We start from the raw sequence: 20,967 nt of genomic DNA, 5'->3' as shown, positions 1-20,967 counted from the left end.
ATGGCTGAAAATCTAAAACTCTCAAATGTCCACTTTCCCCCAGTTTATATTTAATGTATTTATTTATTAAATTTGTGTGTCAGGGAACTGCCATCAGGGCCAGAGGGAGAGAGCGGGCTCCGGAAGGGTTCCAGAGAGCGTCCCGGGATGGGGAGAGGCAGCCCATCTTCTGGGGAAGAGAATCAGCATAGCACCAGTGGAGAAGGGGGGCAGATGAGGGAATCGGCGAGGTGGTCCCATGACTCCTTGCCAGGGACCAGCGGGGAGAGTAAGGGTCCTCTGCTGCCTACACCCTCCTTGCGCAGAAGGCTTCTGCGCAGGGAGAGTAGGAGGAGACTAGGCATCAAAGAGCTTCTTTGCTGGAAGAAGTTCAAGAAATGCCCACTGACGGATTCTGCCAGCGATTGAGACAGCCACGGGTGAGTGGCTGTCCGGACAAAAAAGGTTCACTCAGGCAACCAAGCCAGGCGTTGCACCGGTTTACGCACGAGCAACCCCTAGAACCATTACCTTGTGCTTCACCTTTAAAATCAGAACTGGAAGGAAAAAAATAGTTTTGGCATGGCTATTATGATGGGGATTGTATAGTGCCCTAATGTGCTATATGAATGGTAGGGACGCAGGTGGCACTGTGGTCTAAATCACTGAGCCTCTTGGGCTTGCTGATCAGAAGGTCAGCGGTTTGAATCCCTGCAATGATGTGAGCTCCCGTTGCTCTGTCCCAGCTCCTGCCAACCTAGCAGTTCGAAAGCATGCCAGTGTAAGTAGATAAATAGGTACCACTGTGGCATGAAGGTAAAGGGCATTTCTGTGCACTCTGGTTTCCATCACAGTGTTCTGTTGCACCAGAAGCACTTTAGTCACGCTGGCCACATGACCCAGAAAGCTGTCTGTGAACAAACACCGGCTCCCTCGGCCTGAAAGCAAGATGAGTGCCGCAATCCCATAGTCGCCTTTGACTGGACTTAACCGTCCAAGAGTCCTTTACCTTTACCTTTTTACGTATATTAATGGTAGCAGCATGCATTACAACTATCTGTAATTTGCCAAGATTTCAGCTGAATAACTGATTATTAATTTTCCATAGGTATCTTCCACCTGAAAGTACCTGAAACATCTCTCATTGGTTCAGCCATTGGAAGAATCAGAGCAGTTGATCCTGACTCTGGGAAAAATGCAGAAATTGAATATACTATTGTTCCGGGAGATGGAGGGAACTTGTTTGACATCGGCACAGATGAGAACACACAAGAAGGGGTCATCAAGCTGAAAAAGGTATTTCTATTATTATTATTATTATTATTATTATTATTATTATTATTTATATACTGCCCTATACCTGGAGGTCTTAGGGTGGTTCACAGAACAAAATCAAAATATAAAACCACAAAATACATAATCAAAATACAAACAAAAACCCCTCTCCCCTTGGAAGTACATAGTGGTTTACCTAAAAATTACTTCACACAGTTAAATAAGTTGAAATCAGACTTACATCTTCCAAATGTTTAGGTCAAGAACTGCCTCCCTTCATAGCACCTAACCCAAAAGACAAACAAACACCATCAACAGAAGAGGGCAGCAACATGGTTTCCACGGTCAACCTTTCTGTCAAGTGTATTAGGCAAGAGAGATCAGTATAGATTTCTTGTTAACCAGAAGTCCATTTTTATCCTCAGCTGGTGATGGATAAATCAGTCATTTTTTGTTACTCTCCCTTTGCCATTTCCCCAATATACAGGTCTCTAAAATTCTGCATTAGCTTGTGGGTGGTGTCTTTTTTAAGTCCTTGTGAAAATTTGTCAGCGTTTTAGTGTGTAGTTCTCCTGATATACACATTATTTTTCTTTTTAAAAACCAGTTTCCTCTAGCATAATGTATTCCAATGTTATTTTCACTCAGATATGCATCTGAATGCAGGCTTTACGCTAATACGTGCATTTTATTTGCCTGAATAACTGCATTACAAAATTCAGCAAAGTGTAAGGTTTGAGGGATAACTGTGTTTATTTTTGGAATTGTAAATTATGTGCATACACATTAAAATAAGTATGGAACTGGATTCCTTCCCCCGCCACCTCACATCCCCATCCTCGGCCCTGTTTTTATATTTACCTGGCACCAAGCTGTCAGTCCAGCCCTATTGGAATCTTCCAATGGATAAACTTGTAGCTATGTAATCCCGCTGAAGGGCAAAGAGTCCATTGTATCTCCCAGCCAGGAAGCTGCTCTCTCCTGTGGTTTTCAAAAGCAAGTACATTTTCAGCTCATATCAATCACTCTCTATAGTAACTAAGAGCTTGCGGCATTTCGGTTGACTATTGCAAGTGGGCCGTAAAGCTCCGAAGGAACACAAATGGTGTTTTAAAAACAAAAGCAAAATTAGTAGCCATAAAAGATTTAGTACTTAACATGATTATGTGCCCAGTCTTTTGAGTGAGAGTATGGACCAAAAATGGACAAGGTACCAGTCCTACACCATTCACACAAATAGAAATTGCATGAATAACTTGTAGAAGGCAAGATGTAAGCACATCCCCTCCAGTGTTTCTCAGATGAAAATAGGGACATCATTTTCTGTATTGAGAAGCTTCTCCTGCATTTGATCTTGCTGCACATGTATATGTTGTATGCACATATACATCTGTCACCTTGAGCCAGTTAAAACCTCTCAGCCTAGCCTACATCGCAGGATTGTTGCAAAGAAAAAGTGTGCAAGGGAAAGGATCGTGTACAAACCTTCCACCAGTCAATAGAATGAAATAAAATTTTAGCTGTAAGCTGCCTTGAGTCCCTGTCAGGGAAAAAAATCGAGTAATAATAATACTGCAGTACCTCGGTTTATGAACTTAATCTGTTCCGGAAGTCCGTTCTTAAACTGAAACCATTCCCTAATGAGGCCTCCCACTGCCGGTGCCCTTCCATCATTCGGATTCCGTTTTTAGACCAAGGTAAAATCCGCAAACCAAGACACTACTTCAGGTGTTGCGGAGTTCATAAACCAAATCGTTCGTAAATAGGGCTGTTCTTAAACCAAGGTACCACTGTAATAGGAAACTGTGAGAATGATCAGGAACATAGGTAAAGGTAAAGAGTAAAGGGACCCTTGACCATTAGGTCCAGTCGTGGCCGACTCTGGGGTTGCGACGCTCATCTTGCTTTATTGGCCAAGCGAGCCGGCGTTCAGCTTCTGGGTCATGTGGCCAGCATGACTAAGCCACTTTTGGTGAACCAGAGCAGCACACAGAAACGCCATTTATCTTCCCGCCAGAGCGGTACCTATTTATCTACTTGCACTTTGACGTGCTTTCGAACTGCTAAGTTGGCAGGAGCAGGGACCAAGCAATCGGAGCTCACCCCGTGGCGGGGATTCAAACCGCCAACCTTCTGATCGGCAAGTCCTAGGCTCTGTGGTTTAACCCACAGCTCCACCTGTGTCCTGATCAGGAACATACCAGAGAATAAATCCTATTGAACTCAGTGGGACTTAATTCTGAGTAAAATTGCTTAGGATTGCAGTGTAAGGCGGCACAGTCTTTACCCAGTTAACTGGGAATAAGCTCCATTGAATACAGTGGGACTAACTTCTGAGTAGACATGTGAACACTTGCAAGTGTGGGGCTCCATTTACAATAAAGGAATAAACATTCCAGTGTTACCTAAGAATTGCTGGCTGCTGAAGCATTGCATTTAAATAAGTTAAAGTGTAGCATCTTTCCTAGTTTGGCCATGGGAGCTTATAATTAGGAAGCAGGGCCCACAACAAATATGTGGACTCAATGCATGGGTGTTTGTTGGAAGCCGTTTCCCATATAGTTGTAGAAATGTCGGTCTCTTCAGTGCAATGCCTTCCTTCTTGCAAGTTTTTTTTTTTTTTTTTTAAATGTTCCATACACATCAGAAGGCAATTCATACAAATCATTTCCATTTTTCAACAGCTAACACACCGGAAAAGTAAAGGCAACAAACTGGGCCTATAAAACTACCTGCCAGTCTGTGCAGCTATTTAAGATATGAATATTGCTTGGCCTTTGGAACTCTTGTTTTCTTGGTGACACACATCAGGTCTCTCTGCCTGACAGCAATGACTGAGTTTCTTAAGAGAATAGTTAAGGAGGTGTGAACTAAAAGCAAGCCTTACCTAGCCAGCAGAAGGTCAGTGCCCCGCTGGAACAAATAGCTCTAGAGATGGGGGAGCAATTTGGTAGCTTTGAATTCCAGAGTGAATTTGCCTGATCCATACCTCCTGGACCAACATGAGGCTGAGATATGAGCCCACTTCAAAATCTTAACTCCTGCCAGAATCCATTATGAAGTAGCACACTACTTATTTCTTTTTCCACACATACCTGGAGCTGCTGGCATGCACAGTTCCTGCCACATGGGTTGAAACTCTACCTGCAATTCTCCTCAGGCAGAGCAAGATATGAAGACATGCTCCTACTCTCAGGGCATGCTCCAAATAGGCTTCCAAGGAGATTGAATAAAAGAAAACATGGCTGCCATGTGGTTTTCTTTTTTCCTCTCTCTACCACATAGCACATTTTCAACTCATATGGCGGAAACCATGCACAGACACTGCTGCAGGTGACTAGTGTCTGTTAAAAGAAAGTAAAAAAGAGGAGAGTCTAAGGACTGGCTAACTTCTAAGTATTTCAAGGTACATTTTTAAAAATGTGTGTAGACTGACAAGAACCGTATCACAGCATTCAAAAGTGTGTGAAATCTGTTAAATGCAGATCTGCATGTTTGTGCAAGAGGTTTGAATTAGGATGCTTCAATAGAAATGTAAAAGAAAAAAAGTCTCAGAGTCTTAGGATTTGAGAAGACCAATGTTTTATTCCCTATTCTCAAGCAAATCACTGAATACAGATGGTCTGGAATAACCAACATTCAATCCAAAAGGTATCTGGGCTTGTTACTAATTCAAGTTAATAGTTTAACACTTGTCAGTTACTCTGTTGTTGCAAAACAACAACAACAACAATATACACTGGGTTTTTTTTAGGAAGGAATAAAAATATATATGCTGGTGAAAAACAGGGTTGGCTGGAGGAAATTACAAACCAGACCCTTTCCCTCATTATTTTCAATAGCTGTCGTAATCCAATATTGCTAAGCGGGAGGTATGTTTGTAGCACATCTGAAATCTCATAATGTGGCTGCTGACTCTGTGACTTTGAGCTTTGAGTCCCAGGTACAACCTCTGTTATCTCTTAGAAAGGATCAAATGCATTTCCATTTGAGTATCTTGTGTCTTCTAGTGCCACATGGTGGTTGGCACTGAAACAGCAGCCAAAGGGAAGTGAAGCAAGCAAGTTCTACTGCCTTATTAGCATTGCAATCAATAAGCTTTTATGATCTCTAAGTGGATAAATAGATTCTTACGGTTCAGAAAGTTAATTTTGTCTGTTATACGTTAACATCAGGCCTCCCAAGCATGTGACTCACTGAACTGAACACAGCCCACCAGCAACCATGAAAAAAGGCCTACCATCAGTTCAACGGAGATCTTGCATTTTCTGTTTGTCCAGGACAGCAAAGTACAGTGGTGCCTCGCAAGACGAAATTAATCCATTCCGCGAGTCTCTTCGTCTTGCGAAGCACGGCTATTAGCGGCTTAGCGGTTTAGCGGCTATTAACGGCTTAGCGGCTTAGCAGCTATTAACGGCTTAGCGGCTTTAAGAAAAAGGAAACAAACTCGCAAGAACTCGCAAGACATTTCGTCTTGCGAAACAAGCCCATAGGGAAATTCGTCTTGTGGAACGACTCAAAAAACGGAAAACTCTTTCGTCTTGCGAGGCATTCGTCTTGCGAGGTACCACTGTAGAGGAAATATCATCTACCTGCCAGGCCACAATATATGACTGGTGGGCTGTGTTAGATACAGTTGCTCACAAGTTAGCTTGTTGTACAAACCTAGACAGCATCTTAAAAAGCAGAGACACCACCTTGCCAAAAAAAGGTCCGTATAGTTAAAGCTATGGTTTTCCCATTAGTGATGTATGGAAGTGAAAGCTGGACCATAAAGAAGGCTGATCGCCGAAGAATTGATGCTTTTGAATTATGGTGCTGGAGGAGACTCTTGAGAGTCCCATGGACTGCAAGAAGATCAAACCTCTCCATTCTTAAGGAACTCAGCCCTGAGTGCTCACTGTTAGGACAGATCCTGAAGCTGAGACTACAATACTTTGGCCACCTCATGAGAAGAGAAGACTCCCTGGAAAAGACCCTGATGTTGGGAAAGATGGAGGGCACAAGGAGAAGGGGACAACAGAGGACGAGATGGTTGGACAGTGTTCTTGAAGCTACCAGCATGAGTTTGACCAAACTGCGGGAGGCAGTGGAAGACAGGAGTGTCTGGCGTGCTCTGGTCCATGGGGCACGACTAAATGACACGACTAAATGACTAAACAACAACAACACCTAAATAGTGCATTTAATATTTTTAAAAATGCATGCCTGAGAGGCTACAACTCATTATATGTATATACAACAGCAAGCATAAAAGCTATGTATAGGTAGTTGCCTTAATCCAACCAGCCTATCTGCATGTTTCCCAGGATGCACACCGAGTTGTGGGCATGGAAGTGATGCCTCATTCACTTCCAGGTAGGGGAATGTATTTGTGATAGAACTTTCTTTGAGTCAGTGAAAAAGGTGGGCTTTTAGGGGGTTGGAACACACAATACATTAACTTACCATTATGAATGTGGGCTGATATATAATATTTCCATGCCTAAGCAAGAGCAAGGCCTCTTAGGTAGCTGCCCCACAGCTGAAAAACAATGAAGGAACAGATCGTTCCCTGGAACAAGTGTGGGGAACTGGCTTTTGGTTTTCCTGGAACAGGGATGGAGAAGTGGATCACTGCATATTTGGTGCTGCTGAGAGCAAACTCATTTGAATGTGTATTCACTTTGCCCATGAGCTGATTGGTGCTAACAGCCAGGGGCATAGCATGGAGGGAGGGCTAGGGGGGCATAGCCCTAAGCACATGATTTTGAGTAGGCATGAACCAAGCACCCCCATGCAGGAATCCCCATCCCACCCTGCCTGCCACTGGGGGACTCTGGGCGCCAGAGCCTGGCCTAGCCCTACCAAAGCATCCCTGACCCCCCTCGCTGAATGGCCGTCTCCCAGCATTGGGGGGGATGTGCCTGCCAAGGACAGGCTCCACCCTGGACAGTTTGGCAGGTGGTGCAGAGCAGCCCCTTGAACCCTCTGTGCCCAGCGCCTGTCTGGCAGTGTTGAAGGTGAGGGCTTGAGTGGTGTGGCAGGTTTTGTTCACCCTCCGTACCCCACTCCCGGTGCATGTCCTGGGTGCCAGCAAGGGATGGAAAGCTGCTGCTGACAGCACATACTCAAATGACTCCTTTAATAAATAATAATAAAATTTTATTTATATCACGCCCTCCCCAGCCAAAGCCAGGCTCAGAGTGGCTAACAACAGTAAAATAATACAGTATTCTAAAATCAATTCATTATAAAATCAGTTCAGATCAAATTGCCGAAAAAGCCCTAGCTCTGGTTGAGGCCAGGCTAACCTCTCTGTGGCCCGGGACCTCCAAGGTGTTTTTGTTTGAAGACCGTAAGGTCCTCCATAGGACATACCAGGAGAGGCGGTCCTGTAGGTACAAGGGTCCTAGGCCGTATAGGGCTTTAAAGGTTAAAACCAGCACCTTGAACCTGATCCTGTACTCCACCGGGAGCCAGTGCAGCTGGTAGAGCACTGGGTGAATGTGATCCTTCAGTGAGGACCCCATAAGGAGTCTCGCCGCGGCATTCTGCACCTCTGGAGTTTCTGGGTCAGTCTCAAGGGCAGCCCCTTGAATGGACTTTGAAGCCCATTTGCAGGATTCAAACCAAACACACACACACACCCATTTGTAGGTGTAGTCTGCAGTCATAGTCAAGCGAATTAGTGCCTGTGATTCATACAGGTTTGATCACAAGGACCTATGGAAGGTGGAGTCAGACTGTCTTATTTGGGCCACTTCACAAGCTGGGATAATATTAAGCCCTTTTAATATAATGTTTTAGTTGCAGTGGGGTTCAGGCCAAGTTGCTGCTGCACATTGGAATGGAGCAGTGGCAAGGTCAGCAAGGTGCGAATGAGCTGGCAGGAGCACCAGATTGGTTCTGCTGGTGTATTTGCACCAGGCTGACCTCACTGCTGCCTTTGTCCATCTCCATCCTGCTTTGGAGTAGCAATTCAGCCAGAGAGATATCAGGTAAGCTGTGCAGCCCCACTGTGCCATCTGCTATCATTTAATTCAAAGTTCTGTTATTATGTGATTAATGCATGTATTAAATTTTTTGTTTCCTTAACTGATAGAAGAAACAGAAAGCCTGCTTGATGGGTTGCATGTTGGCCCACAGAGGTGAACAAACCTCTTGTTTTATAACCTTCTGGAGTCTGCATACCCTCCCCAACAAAAGAAAAACCAACAACAAATAGTGGGTTTGCAATATGTGACAGGTCAGATGTTTTCGGCTTGGTGTGTCACACATTATGCAGTCCTGAAACAAAGAGAGCAATCAGGTTTCTCTACACTGGGGTCTAAAGCACATTGATAATGCAGCATAGGAAAATGTCTGGCTGTTCCTATTCATGCAGGGCCTGCTCTGTGGATAAATATAGAAACTGTTTAGCTGTGCAAGTCTTCACAGATAGCAGACAGCACTGCATGTCTCCTGTCACCGTGCGGAGACTGTGAATGAAGAGAAACACTTCTCAGTATTTGTGCTGTGTTTATTGCAGCAGCATATTCAATCAATTTCAGCCTGTATTGCATTCTCTGCTTCAAATTTTGATTTTGCTTTAATTTTGAAAGAAAATGTTCTATTCTCCCTGTCTGCATGAAAGCAGAACCCGCCCTCCCTCCCCCCCCCCCCCGGCAAAAAAAAAATCAGCATATTTTGTTCGAAAGTAGATTAGTACAGTTCATATCCGAGTTCATATCTCGGTGGGACCTCCAAAGGGATGCGGGTGGCACTGTGGGTTAAACCACAGAGCCTAGGACTTGCCGATCAGAAGGTTGGCGGTTCGAATCCCTGTGACGGGGTGAGCTCCCGTTGCTCAGGCCCAGCTCCTGCCAACCTAGCAGTTCGAAAGCATATCAAAGTGCAAGTAGATAAATAGGTACTGCTCCAGCGGGAAGGTAAATGGTGTTTCCGTGCGCTGCTCTGGTTCGCCAGAAGCGGCTTAGTCATGCTGGCCACATGACTCGGAAGCTGTATGCTGGCTCCCTCAGCCAATAAAGCGAGATGAGTACCACAACCCCAGAGTTGGCCATGATTAGACCTAATGGTCAGGGGTTCATTTACATTTTGTTTAGATTAGTACAGACAAGATGGAGTAAAATCCCAGGTTTCCATTTTACTTAATTGTTTATAGAAGAACTGGGGAACCATAGATGTCTAGAGGTTGATGGACTCCAATTCACGTCAGCCCTGAGAATTATGGGAGTTGGAGTTCAGCAGCATCTGGAGAGACAATGGTACCCCAGCCCTGATTTATAACAATAGCTGGTTTCCAGAACTAGTTGCACAATGATTATATTCACGATAGATGCATGTAGGAAGGAATCAGAATTCTGGTTAGTGCTTAACAAACTCCTTGGCATGCTTCTCACACTTTGCTCCTGCCTGCCTGCCATCCATGTGATTGACTAGGCTTCCCTCAAAGTTCCTCAGATATGATTGTCTAGGCTTCCTTCAAAGTTCCTCAGATGTTTCTCCCAAGGACGAACCTCCATAGTCTCTTCCATGTAAGGCACGATGTGGTGGCAACCAAACTCCTAAGTGTTTGCGGAGGGTATCAACAGATACCAATGCAACACAGACCATCTCAGTGCAGCCTACGTACCACACAAATCAAAATGTACAGGTCATGGGAAATGTCTTCACAGAGCTCCTGAGTAATAATCTCAGGCTGAAATATGAAGCAGAAGTCTAATAAATCAGGACTATCTGATTGATTTTCATTGTCATCATTATTGAGTTCATTGAGTTCAATTAGTGCTATATAGGTTTGTTCATTCATGCTTCTTCCTCTGAATGATGTAGATTAATCTCCTTGTCTCTCTCTCAGAAACCTCTGAACAATTTAGACTGCAATCCTAACCCTACCTACCTGGGGAGTAATAGGTCTTACTTCCGATTAGTCATGGTTAGGATTATAGTGTTCATCAAGCTTATAAAATTAGATTTGTTTCTCTAAAATTTCCTCAGGCATTTCACCCAAGCAGGAATCTTAAAATTCACTTCAAAAATCTCACTTCTGTCAAAATTTGGCAACAGCTTTGGGATTGAGCCACACATAAACACTGAAGAAATTCCCCTAGCCTTGTTGAAACACCTGTTGCTCCCCTTGAAACTCCTCAGATACCTTCATTGAGGAGAGCTCTGTGAATTCATCCCAAATTGCAATAAATACAGTGGCATAAGATTATCAGAAGAGCTTTGCTGAGACAGACCCATGGCCCGTTTATCCAGCTTTCTGCTTACACAGGGTCAAAGCAGATAGAAGCAGGCTCAATAGTATTATCCCACTCATGACCCCCAGAAACTTGTACCCTTATCCTCCACTAATCTATCTAATTCTCTTTTAAGCCTCTTTCTGTGTCCAGTAAGTCCGGGACGCCTTTGCCTGGTGACACTGTGGCCCATAGATTGTAGCAAAATACTGGGCAAGGTTTTGTCCAGTATCCTCTCTGTGTGATGGGCTTGTGGGGGAAAAGCTGTCTCACGAGCCCTTGCAAAGCCTATATAGGGCTGCTTTCCCTGGAGGTAAGGGTCATCCTGCCCAGTGCCCACCCACCCTCAGGTTAGAGCCTTCACTGAGAAATTTTGGGTCACTGGTTGACATGGCGAGAAAGGAATTCTTCTCTCTCAACCTGATTGGCACTTGTTTGGGGTTTTTTCATCTCTCCCTCAGTGAAATTATGGCCTTCATTTGTTAGGCAGAAAACCAGTGTTTGTACGAGGGTGGAAATGGCATTAGACAGGATCAACATAGTATGGGGGAGCTCCCATACGTGGCCTGAGGGAAGGACTGACTAGGGCACCCCCAAGCTTGGGGTATCTGCTTTGTTAGAATCTGCACCCAGTGACACCTTGCTTGCTGGCTTGTGCCATAGCAAGGTTCAACATTGGCTGACTCCCATGGAACAGGTTTGAGGTGGTCCATACCTGGCTTGATCCATTCCATCAACATGGGGCTTGTGGGATGTTGAACCCAATGCCATGCCAACTCTTACCCTGCCTTCTGCTATCAATAATGATTTGGTCTGATTTTATCTCATCACACTCTGGTTATTTTGCTGCTCTCGTGGGTCACATTGTGAGCCTGCCTGGGCAAAGCTGTTGCTATGACTACTGCATCCTGCAGGACAGAGAGAGAACCTTTTTCTCTACCCACCATGCATGATGTGAGTTTTTTACATTTTCTTTCATCTCTGCAGGCACTGGTTCCTCTTGCATCCCCTTTTCTACAGCAGACATCCATGGGGTGGAGAAATCAGTTTGAGGTAGTTTCTCATTGACAGCCAGGCAATCTTTCTCCTCCTGCACCTCTTTTTCCACAGTAGGTTCCCAAGGGGCAGAGAGATCAATTAGTAGCATTTCTTGTATGTTCTCGGGTGCCTCCATTTTCACCACCTGTACAGCAGGTTCCCCAGGAGTAGAAAAACCTTTCGACAGTTTAGGTGTGGTTGGACACAATATGTCGCTCCTGTTGCACTTGCACAGTACTGACCTCATTCACCCTTCTCCCCCTCTATCTCCTGGTAAACAGCAGCAATATGTGGTGTGGTGCTGTTACTCACCTGACCTCAAGCCAGTCATATTGCTGCTAAATAGATACTGCTGTGACAGGAAGGTAAACAGCATTTCCATGAGCTCTGGCACCCATTACGGTGTCCTGTGCACCAGAAGCAGTTTAGTCATGTGGACAAATGCTGGCTCCCTCTGCCTGAAAGCGGAGATTAGTGCCGTACCCCATAATCAAATTCAACTGGACTTAACCACCCAGGGGTCCTTTACCTTTTACCTTTTTATTTATTGCTGCTTACCAGGAAATAGACTGGTCATCATACAATGGGCCCAGAATAACCAGAATCTAAGTTCGTCACCGTGTGTGTCCTATAGCAAAATTTGAACAAACTTTTGGAGGTTTCTGGTGAATGGAGACATTTGTGGGATTTTGCTAAGATTTGTAAAATTCCTCAGGTCTGAAGCAACACTTGAGGCGAATGTAGATATAGCTCCTCAGGCAATGAATCTGAAGAATTTTGAGAGAAAAGGCGTATCAGTCAGAGATGCATCCCTGTGGAAAGTCATCATTCAAACACTTTCCAAAACTTGCTTTTTTTGTTTCTTTCTTAGAGTGACTATTAATCTCTTGCAAATTCATAATAAACCCGTTTTTGTTGCCAGTGCTATAAAAAGCAGAGATTGCCTTCATGCCAGGTAGGATATTGGCAGAACACGACTAATTGCAAGAGAAATTTCAAAAGTATGCATTAATTTTTGTACATTGCAAAACTGTAAATTTCAGTTCCTTCTAATCCCCTCTCTGTTCCATGCATTTTGAAACTACACTGCTGTGTGATGTTCCTAAAGCTGACCACGAGATGTCACTGCTAGCTAAGCATCCACAGTAAACCATCACAAGAAATCAGGGGCCCAATCCAGTTAAATGTCTGTAAAGACAGCAGAGCCTCTGTTTCTTTTTTATCATCAGCAGGGTAAACTGTGTAGACTTCTTGTGTGCGTGATCTCAAAAAAAAGGCAACGTATTATTATTTTTGGACGTATAATGGGATAGATGTGGGACAGAAACGATAGTTCTGATAGGAATGACTGAGCGAGGACAAGACAGTGCTCGGCAAATAAAAAGATTTCAGACCATCGTGTTGGTAAATTACCTGGACTCATGCTGAATGGTGGAACTGATTGATTCACAGTATACGTAGATATTCTGTCATGCTTGTCAGCCTCAGGCAGTATAAGACATAAAGACATTCATTACGGCATATTGAGGTGGAGGGTAGGGTGTAAAATGGGCAGTGATCCATGGCTTTATGTATAGAATTCTCAGGTCATAACTTCCTCCCCATCCCAGTACTTCTAAAAATAATTACTGAAGCGGCTCCTGATTCCTCCCCCTTCCACCATGCTGGGATTTTGATCCACTGTTCCCTCTAATGCTGGAATCGCCTGCTGAATGTTTCAATATATATATTTTTTGCTACATAAAGGGGTGCTGCAGGATGAAGAGCCTGGCATTTTTGGTGGCACACGTGGATGTTATATGTGTCTGCACAGCCTAGCATGCCTTCCCTTCTGCCAAAAGCTTATCCTCTCCACCTACTCTCTAGGTGGCTGGGGAAAGGAAGCAGGCCTCTTCCAAAATGACAACCATCCAATTTGCTCTTTTTGCCTTAGTTTTTCAGTAAATTTAAACAGGTGACCATTCCTGCCACCCACACCAATCTTTTCTGACAAATGAAACCAAGCTGACTGGGGAAGCAGAGCGTGAGAGAAGAGGTGATGGAGAGCATTGTGGCTGGTGATACTGGAGCCACTGAGGTCCAAAAGAACCAAGAGGGCCACATTTCCCTGCTGCATTACTGAGCCGCCAAAAATTTATCGCAAACTGAATTCAAACCAATGGCCTGTAATTCAGCCATGTAATGGCAAAGGTGTCTCCTAGCCCTTTTCTTGTTGAACTCCATTGCTTCATGGGTATTGAACATGGTAAAAGGTAAAGGTAAAGGACCCCTGACAATTAAGTCCAGTTGCAAATGACTCTGGGGTTGCGGTGCTCATCTCGCTTTATTAGCCGAGAGAGATGAAGTTTGTCCACAGAGTTTTTCTGGGTCATGTGGCCAGCATGACTAAGACACTTCTGGAGAACCATTTACCTTCCCGCTGGAGTGGTGCCTGTTTATCTACTTGCACTTTGACATGCTTTCAAACGGCTAGGTTGACAGGAGCTGTGACTGAGTAACGGGAGCTCACCCTGTCACAGGAATTCGAACCGCCAAACTTTCAATCGACAAGCCCTAGGCTCAGTGGTTTAGACCACAGCACCACCTGCGTCCCTATCAAACATGGTAACCACAAACAATTGTTTACTACAACTCCCATCTTCCCTGACAATTAGCAATGATGATGGCAGTTGGGATTTCATAGCATAGCAAGTGGGGATGGTCACATGGGCTAACTCTGTGAGATTCCAATGATAGAATTAAGGACATTATGTATGAAAAATACATGCTGTTCTACTGAGCTGCAGCCCCTCTTGTCTGCCATTGGTCCCTTCCACCCCACCCAAGACCGAAATGCATATCCAATATAAATATACTAAGCAAAACAGTCCTCTGTTCAATATTTTAAATATGCATATGTCTTTTCTCTCTCACCAATAGGTTTTAGACTACTTGATCTGACGTATTTTGCATTCCTCTTTATTGTAGCCATTGGACTTTGAAACAAAGAAGGCATACACTTTTAAAGTAGAGGCATCAAATGTGCATCTTGACCATCGCTTCCATTCTGTGGGCCCATTCAAGGATACTGCTACGGTGAAGATCAATGTGTTGGACATGGACGAACCGCCCATTTTCAGCAAACCTTTGTACACTATGGAGGTTTATGAAGATACTCCGGTCGGGACCATTATTGGAGCTGTTACTGCCCAGGACCTTGATGTTGGCAGCAGTGTCGTCAGGTGAGAAAATGCCCTTGTCTTCCCAAGTTGAAACTGTCAGTGATATATAAATGCATAAAGCAACATGAACCTCAGGAGCAGTTAATTCTGTTTTCAAAACGAGGAACCAGCAGTTTAGTCCTTCTCCAAGAAAACAAAAATTCAGTGAATCCAGAGCACTTACAATCTGGAGGAACCTTCTGGATCCCACACTTCAAGTGTAGTAGAATGACAAAGGTTCCCCAAGTCCTGGAGGCCAAAAGGAAGGCTTCCAGTCTAAAACAGTGTATGTCTGTACAATGTTTAACAAATGGAAGGAGGTGACCCATGAGTTAAAATGAGGCAGGGGTGACCCATGAGGTAAGATGAGGCCATTTGTCTCAGCCCCGCTGGGGCTTTTGCTGCCCTCACTGCTGCACCTGTTGTGCTCTCACAGCTGTGCCATGTTGACAGCACAGGTGCAGCCATAGGTGAGGGCACAGTTACAATGATGGGGCTGGCAGCAGCACAGCAGCAGAGGCAGGGATGCAGATCTGTGGGCAGGGAGTAACAGGGAGTGACGGCTTCAGCACATTTTGCTCACAGTGACAAAACGTCATGGGCTGGCCCTGAATTCTGGGAATCCCCAAACTGGCTTCTGTTATACATGACCATTCTGCTCACCCTCAAACCATAGATTGGAATGACTTGCAAAGGGATGAAACAGGATGGAGCAAAGCTATGAGTGAGTGTCAGTGAGACCACAAGGGGATGGAATAAGCTGATCAGCCCATCCCTCAAATAAGTCCAGCTCTCAAATAATTCCAGCTTCCTCCCAAAACTCCTGTTTTCTGAACATTTATGCATCATCTTCCTCTTCTACATTTGCCTCCCCTTTTCTTTCTTTCCCCAATTTTTCTTTTTAGTTTGCAAGCCCCACAGGTCAGGAACCTGGTTCTTTAATTCTTTAAAATGCCATGTGGCATGTGAATGACATCTGCTAATAATGTCACTAATAATAATCCCAAATAAGTATTTGAGTAAATGTGCTTCAGCACAAATGTAATTCAATTTAAAATTAGGGTGCTTAGAAATGCCACTTTCCCGACTACAAAATATCTACCTGAAAATATTTATAATAAATCTGGATTTCAAGGGATGAGGCTAGGTTATTGGCTTTACATGCTCTGGCTCATTGGCAATGTCTAACCCTCTTATTGTGAAAATGAACAATCAATGGCTTAAGATACAGTGCCTCATTCAAATTTAAATAATAAGCTGTCCAACAGAGAACCATGTGCTTATGGTTGATGAAAGCAAGGCAATTCTTAAATATCACTTCAGTAAATTGGCTTATGACACATTTAATTTGGTTCACTCCAGTAAAGCATCCTACATCTGATTCCACAATCAGATTATTTTAGTGTCAAGGTGATAGATGTGCTCTGAAAGATCCTTAAGGTAAGAATCAACTATTTGCCACCCTGTGTCTATTGTTAGAGGGTGAGGAAAGTGACCCATATTCTAAACCCAAGAGTTTGATCATCATTCTTAGGTTTCTACAGTGCAACAGATGGATTTGACCTAAAGGCTTTTGGGGGGTGGGGCTAGCCTTGATAACCACAGTCCCCCCCCCATATTGTTGCTCTCTCTCATACCCCGGCATTGGCTGACTGCTGTGATGTCATGGGGTACTCACAAACATTTTGATAAAAATGAAGATCCGATACACAGCTTTTGCAAACTACAGCTGATAAATATAAATTGAACAATTGGTTGGTCTTTTTTTTTGGGGGGGGGGGGTGGAGGCAGAGGAACTTCATACAGGACTGGGAGTATGTACTGTTTGGTGAATGGGGAATTGAGCACAAGCAAGGAGACTTAGGACCTGATTGGAAAGAGAACCTCAACAATGTCTAGGCAAAACAATGACCATATACATATGTAATAGACAATCTTTATAGAATTCCTTCAAATCATAAAATGTTCAAAATGAACTTTTTAGTCTCAAAGTCTCTGAAAATCTTTAAATGAAGCAAGGCGCCAAACATTGTACGGTGGAAGACAAGCTGTGAAGCTTTGTGTATTCAACACTGATGTCCAACACTGAACAGTAATTCTGGATATTGACTACTGTTTCATAGAATTCTTCGTCAGTGTGGTGGGTGGATATAGAATGCTTCATAAACTGAAAATAAAATTTTACAGGGGTACAAAACAGGTAGTTTTCCTGAGAAACCAGGGATGAACATGGATCAACACTTGGAGTTTCTGAAAGGAAAGCATATATAGATATAGACAGTGCTTTTTATGGGGGTACTCAAGGGTATGTAGTTCTGGCACCTTTTTTTCTAGAAAAAAAGTACAGTGGTACCTCAGTTTTAATATCTTAGAGGTTGAACATTTTGGTTTTCAAACACTGTAAACCCAGAAGTAAATGCTTCGATTTTCGAACACGCCTCAGAAGTCGAACATGCCACATGGCTTCCACTGAGTGCAAGATGGCTAGCTGTTGAGTCTCGGTTTTTGTGTGTTTTAGAATTTGAACTGTCTTCCAGAATGGATTACCAAGGTACCACTGTACTAGATCTAGATACAAGATATAGGGGAAACTCACATAGAGCCTATAGGATGTTCTCTCCTATGGATCAGGAGGGTTGAGGCTGAATGGAATTCAGCATGGTTCAAATACACCAGAAGAGCCAATCTGGTGCTCTGACCAGCATATTTGCACCATGACATGCCAAGCTCTCCACCGGTCCCTCACTCCCCCCCCCCAGTGACCTACCTGCCGAGAAGCTAGCCTATTGATTCCACCCCACCTGGCAAGCCCCTTCTGGAACCTTGTATTGGTCTAAATCCCCAACATGGGGAGAAAGTAGCTAACGGACTAGGCTGTAGCACGTTTGTCTGAAAGCGGCACCTTCCACTCTGTCCCTTAAAACAACAGAGATTTAAAACTGGATAGCCACAGAGGGGGAAAGAAACCACAGTGATGGGAAATGATCAAAGGCTAACCCTAACTGACTCTAGCTTGGAAATGCTTGTCTGAAAGCTGACGCCTGAAAAATGCTGAAGGGCTTTTGATTAGGAAATTGCTTTTTACAGCAATTGGACTTTACCAATTGGTAGGGTGAGCGTTGCTCCCGGACGGGAGGAAGGAAGTCAAATGACACCGAGGGTTGGTTCAGAGAGAGATTATCCTGCTCTCTGGAGAGCAGAAGGCACTTGCGTGGTCAGCTCACAGCAAGTCCAAAGAAATGATAAATTTCATGCAGTATATATATCCTCCAGGCACCCTCTCCCCCCTTTCCCAGGAATCCAGCCACGTCAGCTTATACACGCAGGTTGACATCACAGATGTTCCTGCTCCAGTACTTTTAACCATAAAAGGGTGTTCCTCTTCCTGTACTCTTGACCATATAAGAGTATTCCTGTTCTGGCACTCTTATCTTGGGGTAAGAAGGTCACCAACTCTCCTGGCGCTGTTCCCGGACTAGGTCTGTGCATCAGAGTGTGGTCTTTGTGGTCAGGATGTAAGATAAGACCCAGATGCGCCATCCCTGCTCTACTGGAACAGTCAAGGTCATACATTGCCGTCACGGACTGATAAAGGAGAGCGCTTTGTTTATACAGCTGGGTTCCTGTTATGCATTTGCTCAACAGCTCAAGTTAATGCATTTTAGAAATGCTCCCTTGGAGAAGGAAAAATGTGGATTTTGGGGCCTGTTCCAGACTGACTACACAGTCAGGTTTTTAGATTTGGGAAACCCATTCCTTCATTACCAGCCATGTTTAATGTGCAGGTGGAGAAAAGACAGAGCTTTTGGGGTCATTACGGTGGCCACAAAAGGCCTTCTTTACAGTTGTTTTCCACCACCCAGTTTCAAGTGAACATCACTGCAGTCATAAGGACTAGAATCTTGATTTTTTTTTAAAAAAATGAAGGCTGTTGTTTTTTTTTTCCCTTAGGATAAATAACGAGGGCCCTTCTTGGTCCACATAAATGAACTCTGAAGGTTTCAAAAGGTCTGTAGGTTTTGGCTGCACTCTTGCATTTTTTTTGCAGAAAATGCCTTTGGTGCTTTAATATGTAGGAGTGCTGATTCGGAGATACTGCAGTTTATTTATTTGAAAAGGATAATTGTCAAGACCCCCATTTCCTATTTATTAAGCTGATCCTGCTTATTTATCTATTGGCCTAACAGAAGGAAAGAAAATATATGCAGTTGTTAGTTACTGATGTATTAGACTTCAGTGCTCCATAAGGTTTATCTCCTCTAATTGAAGCTAAAAAGTCAATAAACAGAAGTTAGCAAAAGCATAAATTAGTTGCAAACAGTTGTGTGTGCTTACAACTTCCAAGTGTGTCTTACAACCATTATGCTGTGTTAGCTTTTTAAAACCTAGTTTGCCTTGTCAGGGTAAATAATGGCCTGTGTCACTTTAATAATATTTTAAAGAAAGAACTTGCAAAGCATAATGCAGTTGAGGGGGACTGGAAAATAGGTCTTTAAGAAGACAGTGGAAGACAATAAGTGTTCTCGTATGCAATAGGCAATATAATGTGCTGTGCAGTATAGTTTCATTGCAAATTAATTCATTTTCTCTGAGATGTTTTCCAGGCACAGTTTTAGCCATCACAATGCCTATTACACAAATCTGTAATCTGCAAAACAATGGAGACAGGAACAAAAGATAGATCTGTGCTTTGTGCAGCAGACGGCACAACTCCAGAGAACAAAGCAGTTCAAAGCAGCTCACATTAGCAGAAGTAACACTAGTCCTGGCAATTTATTACACTTTATCAGGCAAAAAAGGGACTTTCAAATCTGTTAGCTTTGACATATGGGGATCAGAAGATAATAGCTAAATGATAGCAGAAAGGAAATCCACTTATTTAAAGAATAGAGAAGGAGGAAAACTGTTTTGCAGAAAGTCATCGAGAATGCTGAGGTTTATTTTTCTTGTTTGGATAGAATCAAAGCAGTCAAAGTTTCAGCGAAGGAACGAGTTTATTGGGTGAAGATCAAAGCTGTCAGGAATATAGAAATAGAGAGGCAAGCACTGAATGAAGAAGAAATTGAGAAATCCTGAGAGGATGTGTACCAGATGCATGAGGCAGCTTCACTTCACATTTTAAGGATTTAGGGGTCTCAGAATTTAGTTGTTCTGTATTGTGTGTGTATCCAGTTAATATGTCCTATCAGTGCAAGGATTTACACTTATACAATAGAATTTCCCTCCTATCTCTCCCCACCCCATGGTGGCTTTAGGGGAGTGTGACCAGTTTACCAGCACTGGGTACTGAGCTGAATCAGTGTCACAGAGGGCCCTGAAACAATGACTTAATACAGGAGGCAGGCAGGAGGGCTGCTGAAATTCAATAGCCCAAAGTCTATTTATTAGGTGAAACCCCAGAACAGATATAGGTAAGTGCAGAGGGAGGGGAAAGAGGAATTTCCCTATGCAAGCTTAAAGGTAAAGGTAAAGGACCTATGGATGGCTAAGTCCAGTCAAAGGCAACTATGGGGTTGCAGTGCTCATCTCGCTTTCAGGCCGAGGGAGCCGGCATTCGTCCACAGACAGCTTTCTGGGTCATGTGGCCAGCATGACTAAACCGCTTCTGGCGCAACAGGACACTGTGACGGAAACCAGAGTGCACAGAAGCGCCTTTTACCTTCCCGCTGCAGCAGTACCTATTTATCTACTTGTACTGGCGTGCTTTCGAACTGCTAGGCTGGCAAGAGCTGGGACAGAGAAACGGGAGCTCACCCCATCATGGGGATTTGAACCGCCAACCTTCTGATCGGCAAGCCCAAAAGGCTCAGTGGTTTAGACCACAGCGCCACCTGCATCCCTTAAAGCTTAAAGCCTTTCACTGATGGAGCACATTGGATCCTGCCCACAGTATCCACGTGTAGTCTCTGACATGCAGCCCTCTACACCAATAGGATAGAATTAAAAAGGGCCTTTGTGTACATATTCTGTAGTAGTTGGTACTTGGGAATGCAAAAATAAAAATAAAAAAAATGCTGAAATTGCAGAAATCCCCATAGATTTATGTTCCTAGTGAACAAGATACATTTTCCCATGTTATTTTGTATGAATAAATGAGATGGCATGGGCAAAGCAGCTGTTTTCATGGAATTCAATGTATACTCAGCTCATTCATTATTCAGGCATCATTCAGATGCCTGTATCATTCACTGGAAAACATGTTCAAAACATCTGTGATGTTATTAAAACAGAGGACATGATTCTGTCTC

At 43.7% G+C, this 20,967-nt stretch overlaps 1 protein-coding gene across 4 annotated transcripts in view; it reads left to right on the top strand.

Annotated features, from left to right (window-relative positions):
• CDH12 (cadherin 12) overlaps positions 1-20,967 on the top strand; it is a 678,501-nt gene that overhangs the window by 632,033 nt on the left and 25,501 nt on the right. For all 4 annotated transcript variants that reach the window (XM_079984946.1, XM_079984947.1, XM_079984949.1 and 1 more), the window contains 2 exons: positions 1,088-1,275; positions 14,487-14,740. In XM_079984946.1, coding sequence (XP_079841072.1) covers positions 1,088-1,275; positions 14,487-14,740 — 442 coding nt within the window. The remainder of the gene's footprint in view (positions 1-1,087; positions 1,276-14,486; positions 14,741-20,967) is intronic.

This window comes from Podarcis cretensis, assembly GCF_951804945.1.
Source record: "Podarcis cretensis genome assembly, chromosome: 7".
Lineage (NCBI taxonomy): Eukaryota > Metazoa > Chordata > Lepidosauria > Squamata > Lacertidae > Podarcis > Podarcis cretensis.
The sequence above is the reverse complement of the archived record's forward strand: the minus strand, read 5'-3'. Positions and strand labels throughout refer to the sequence as shown.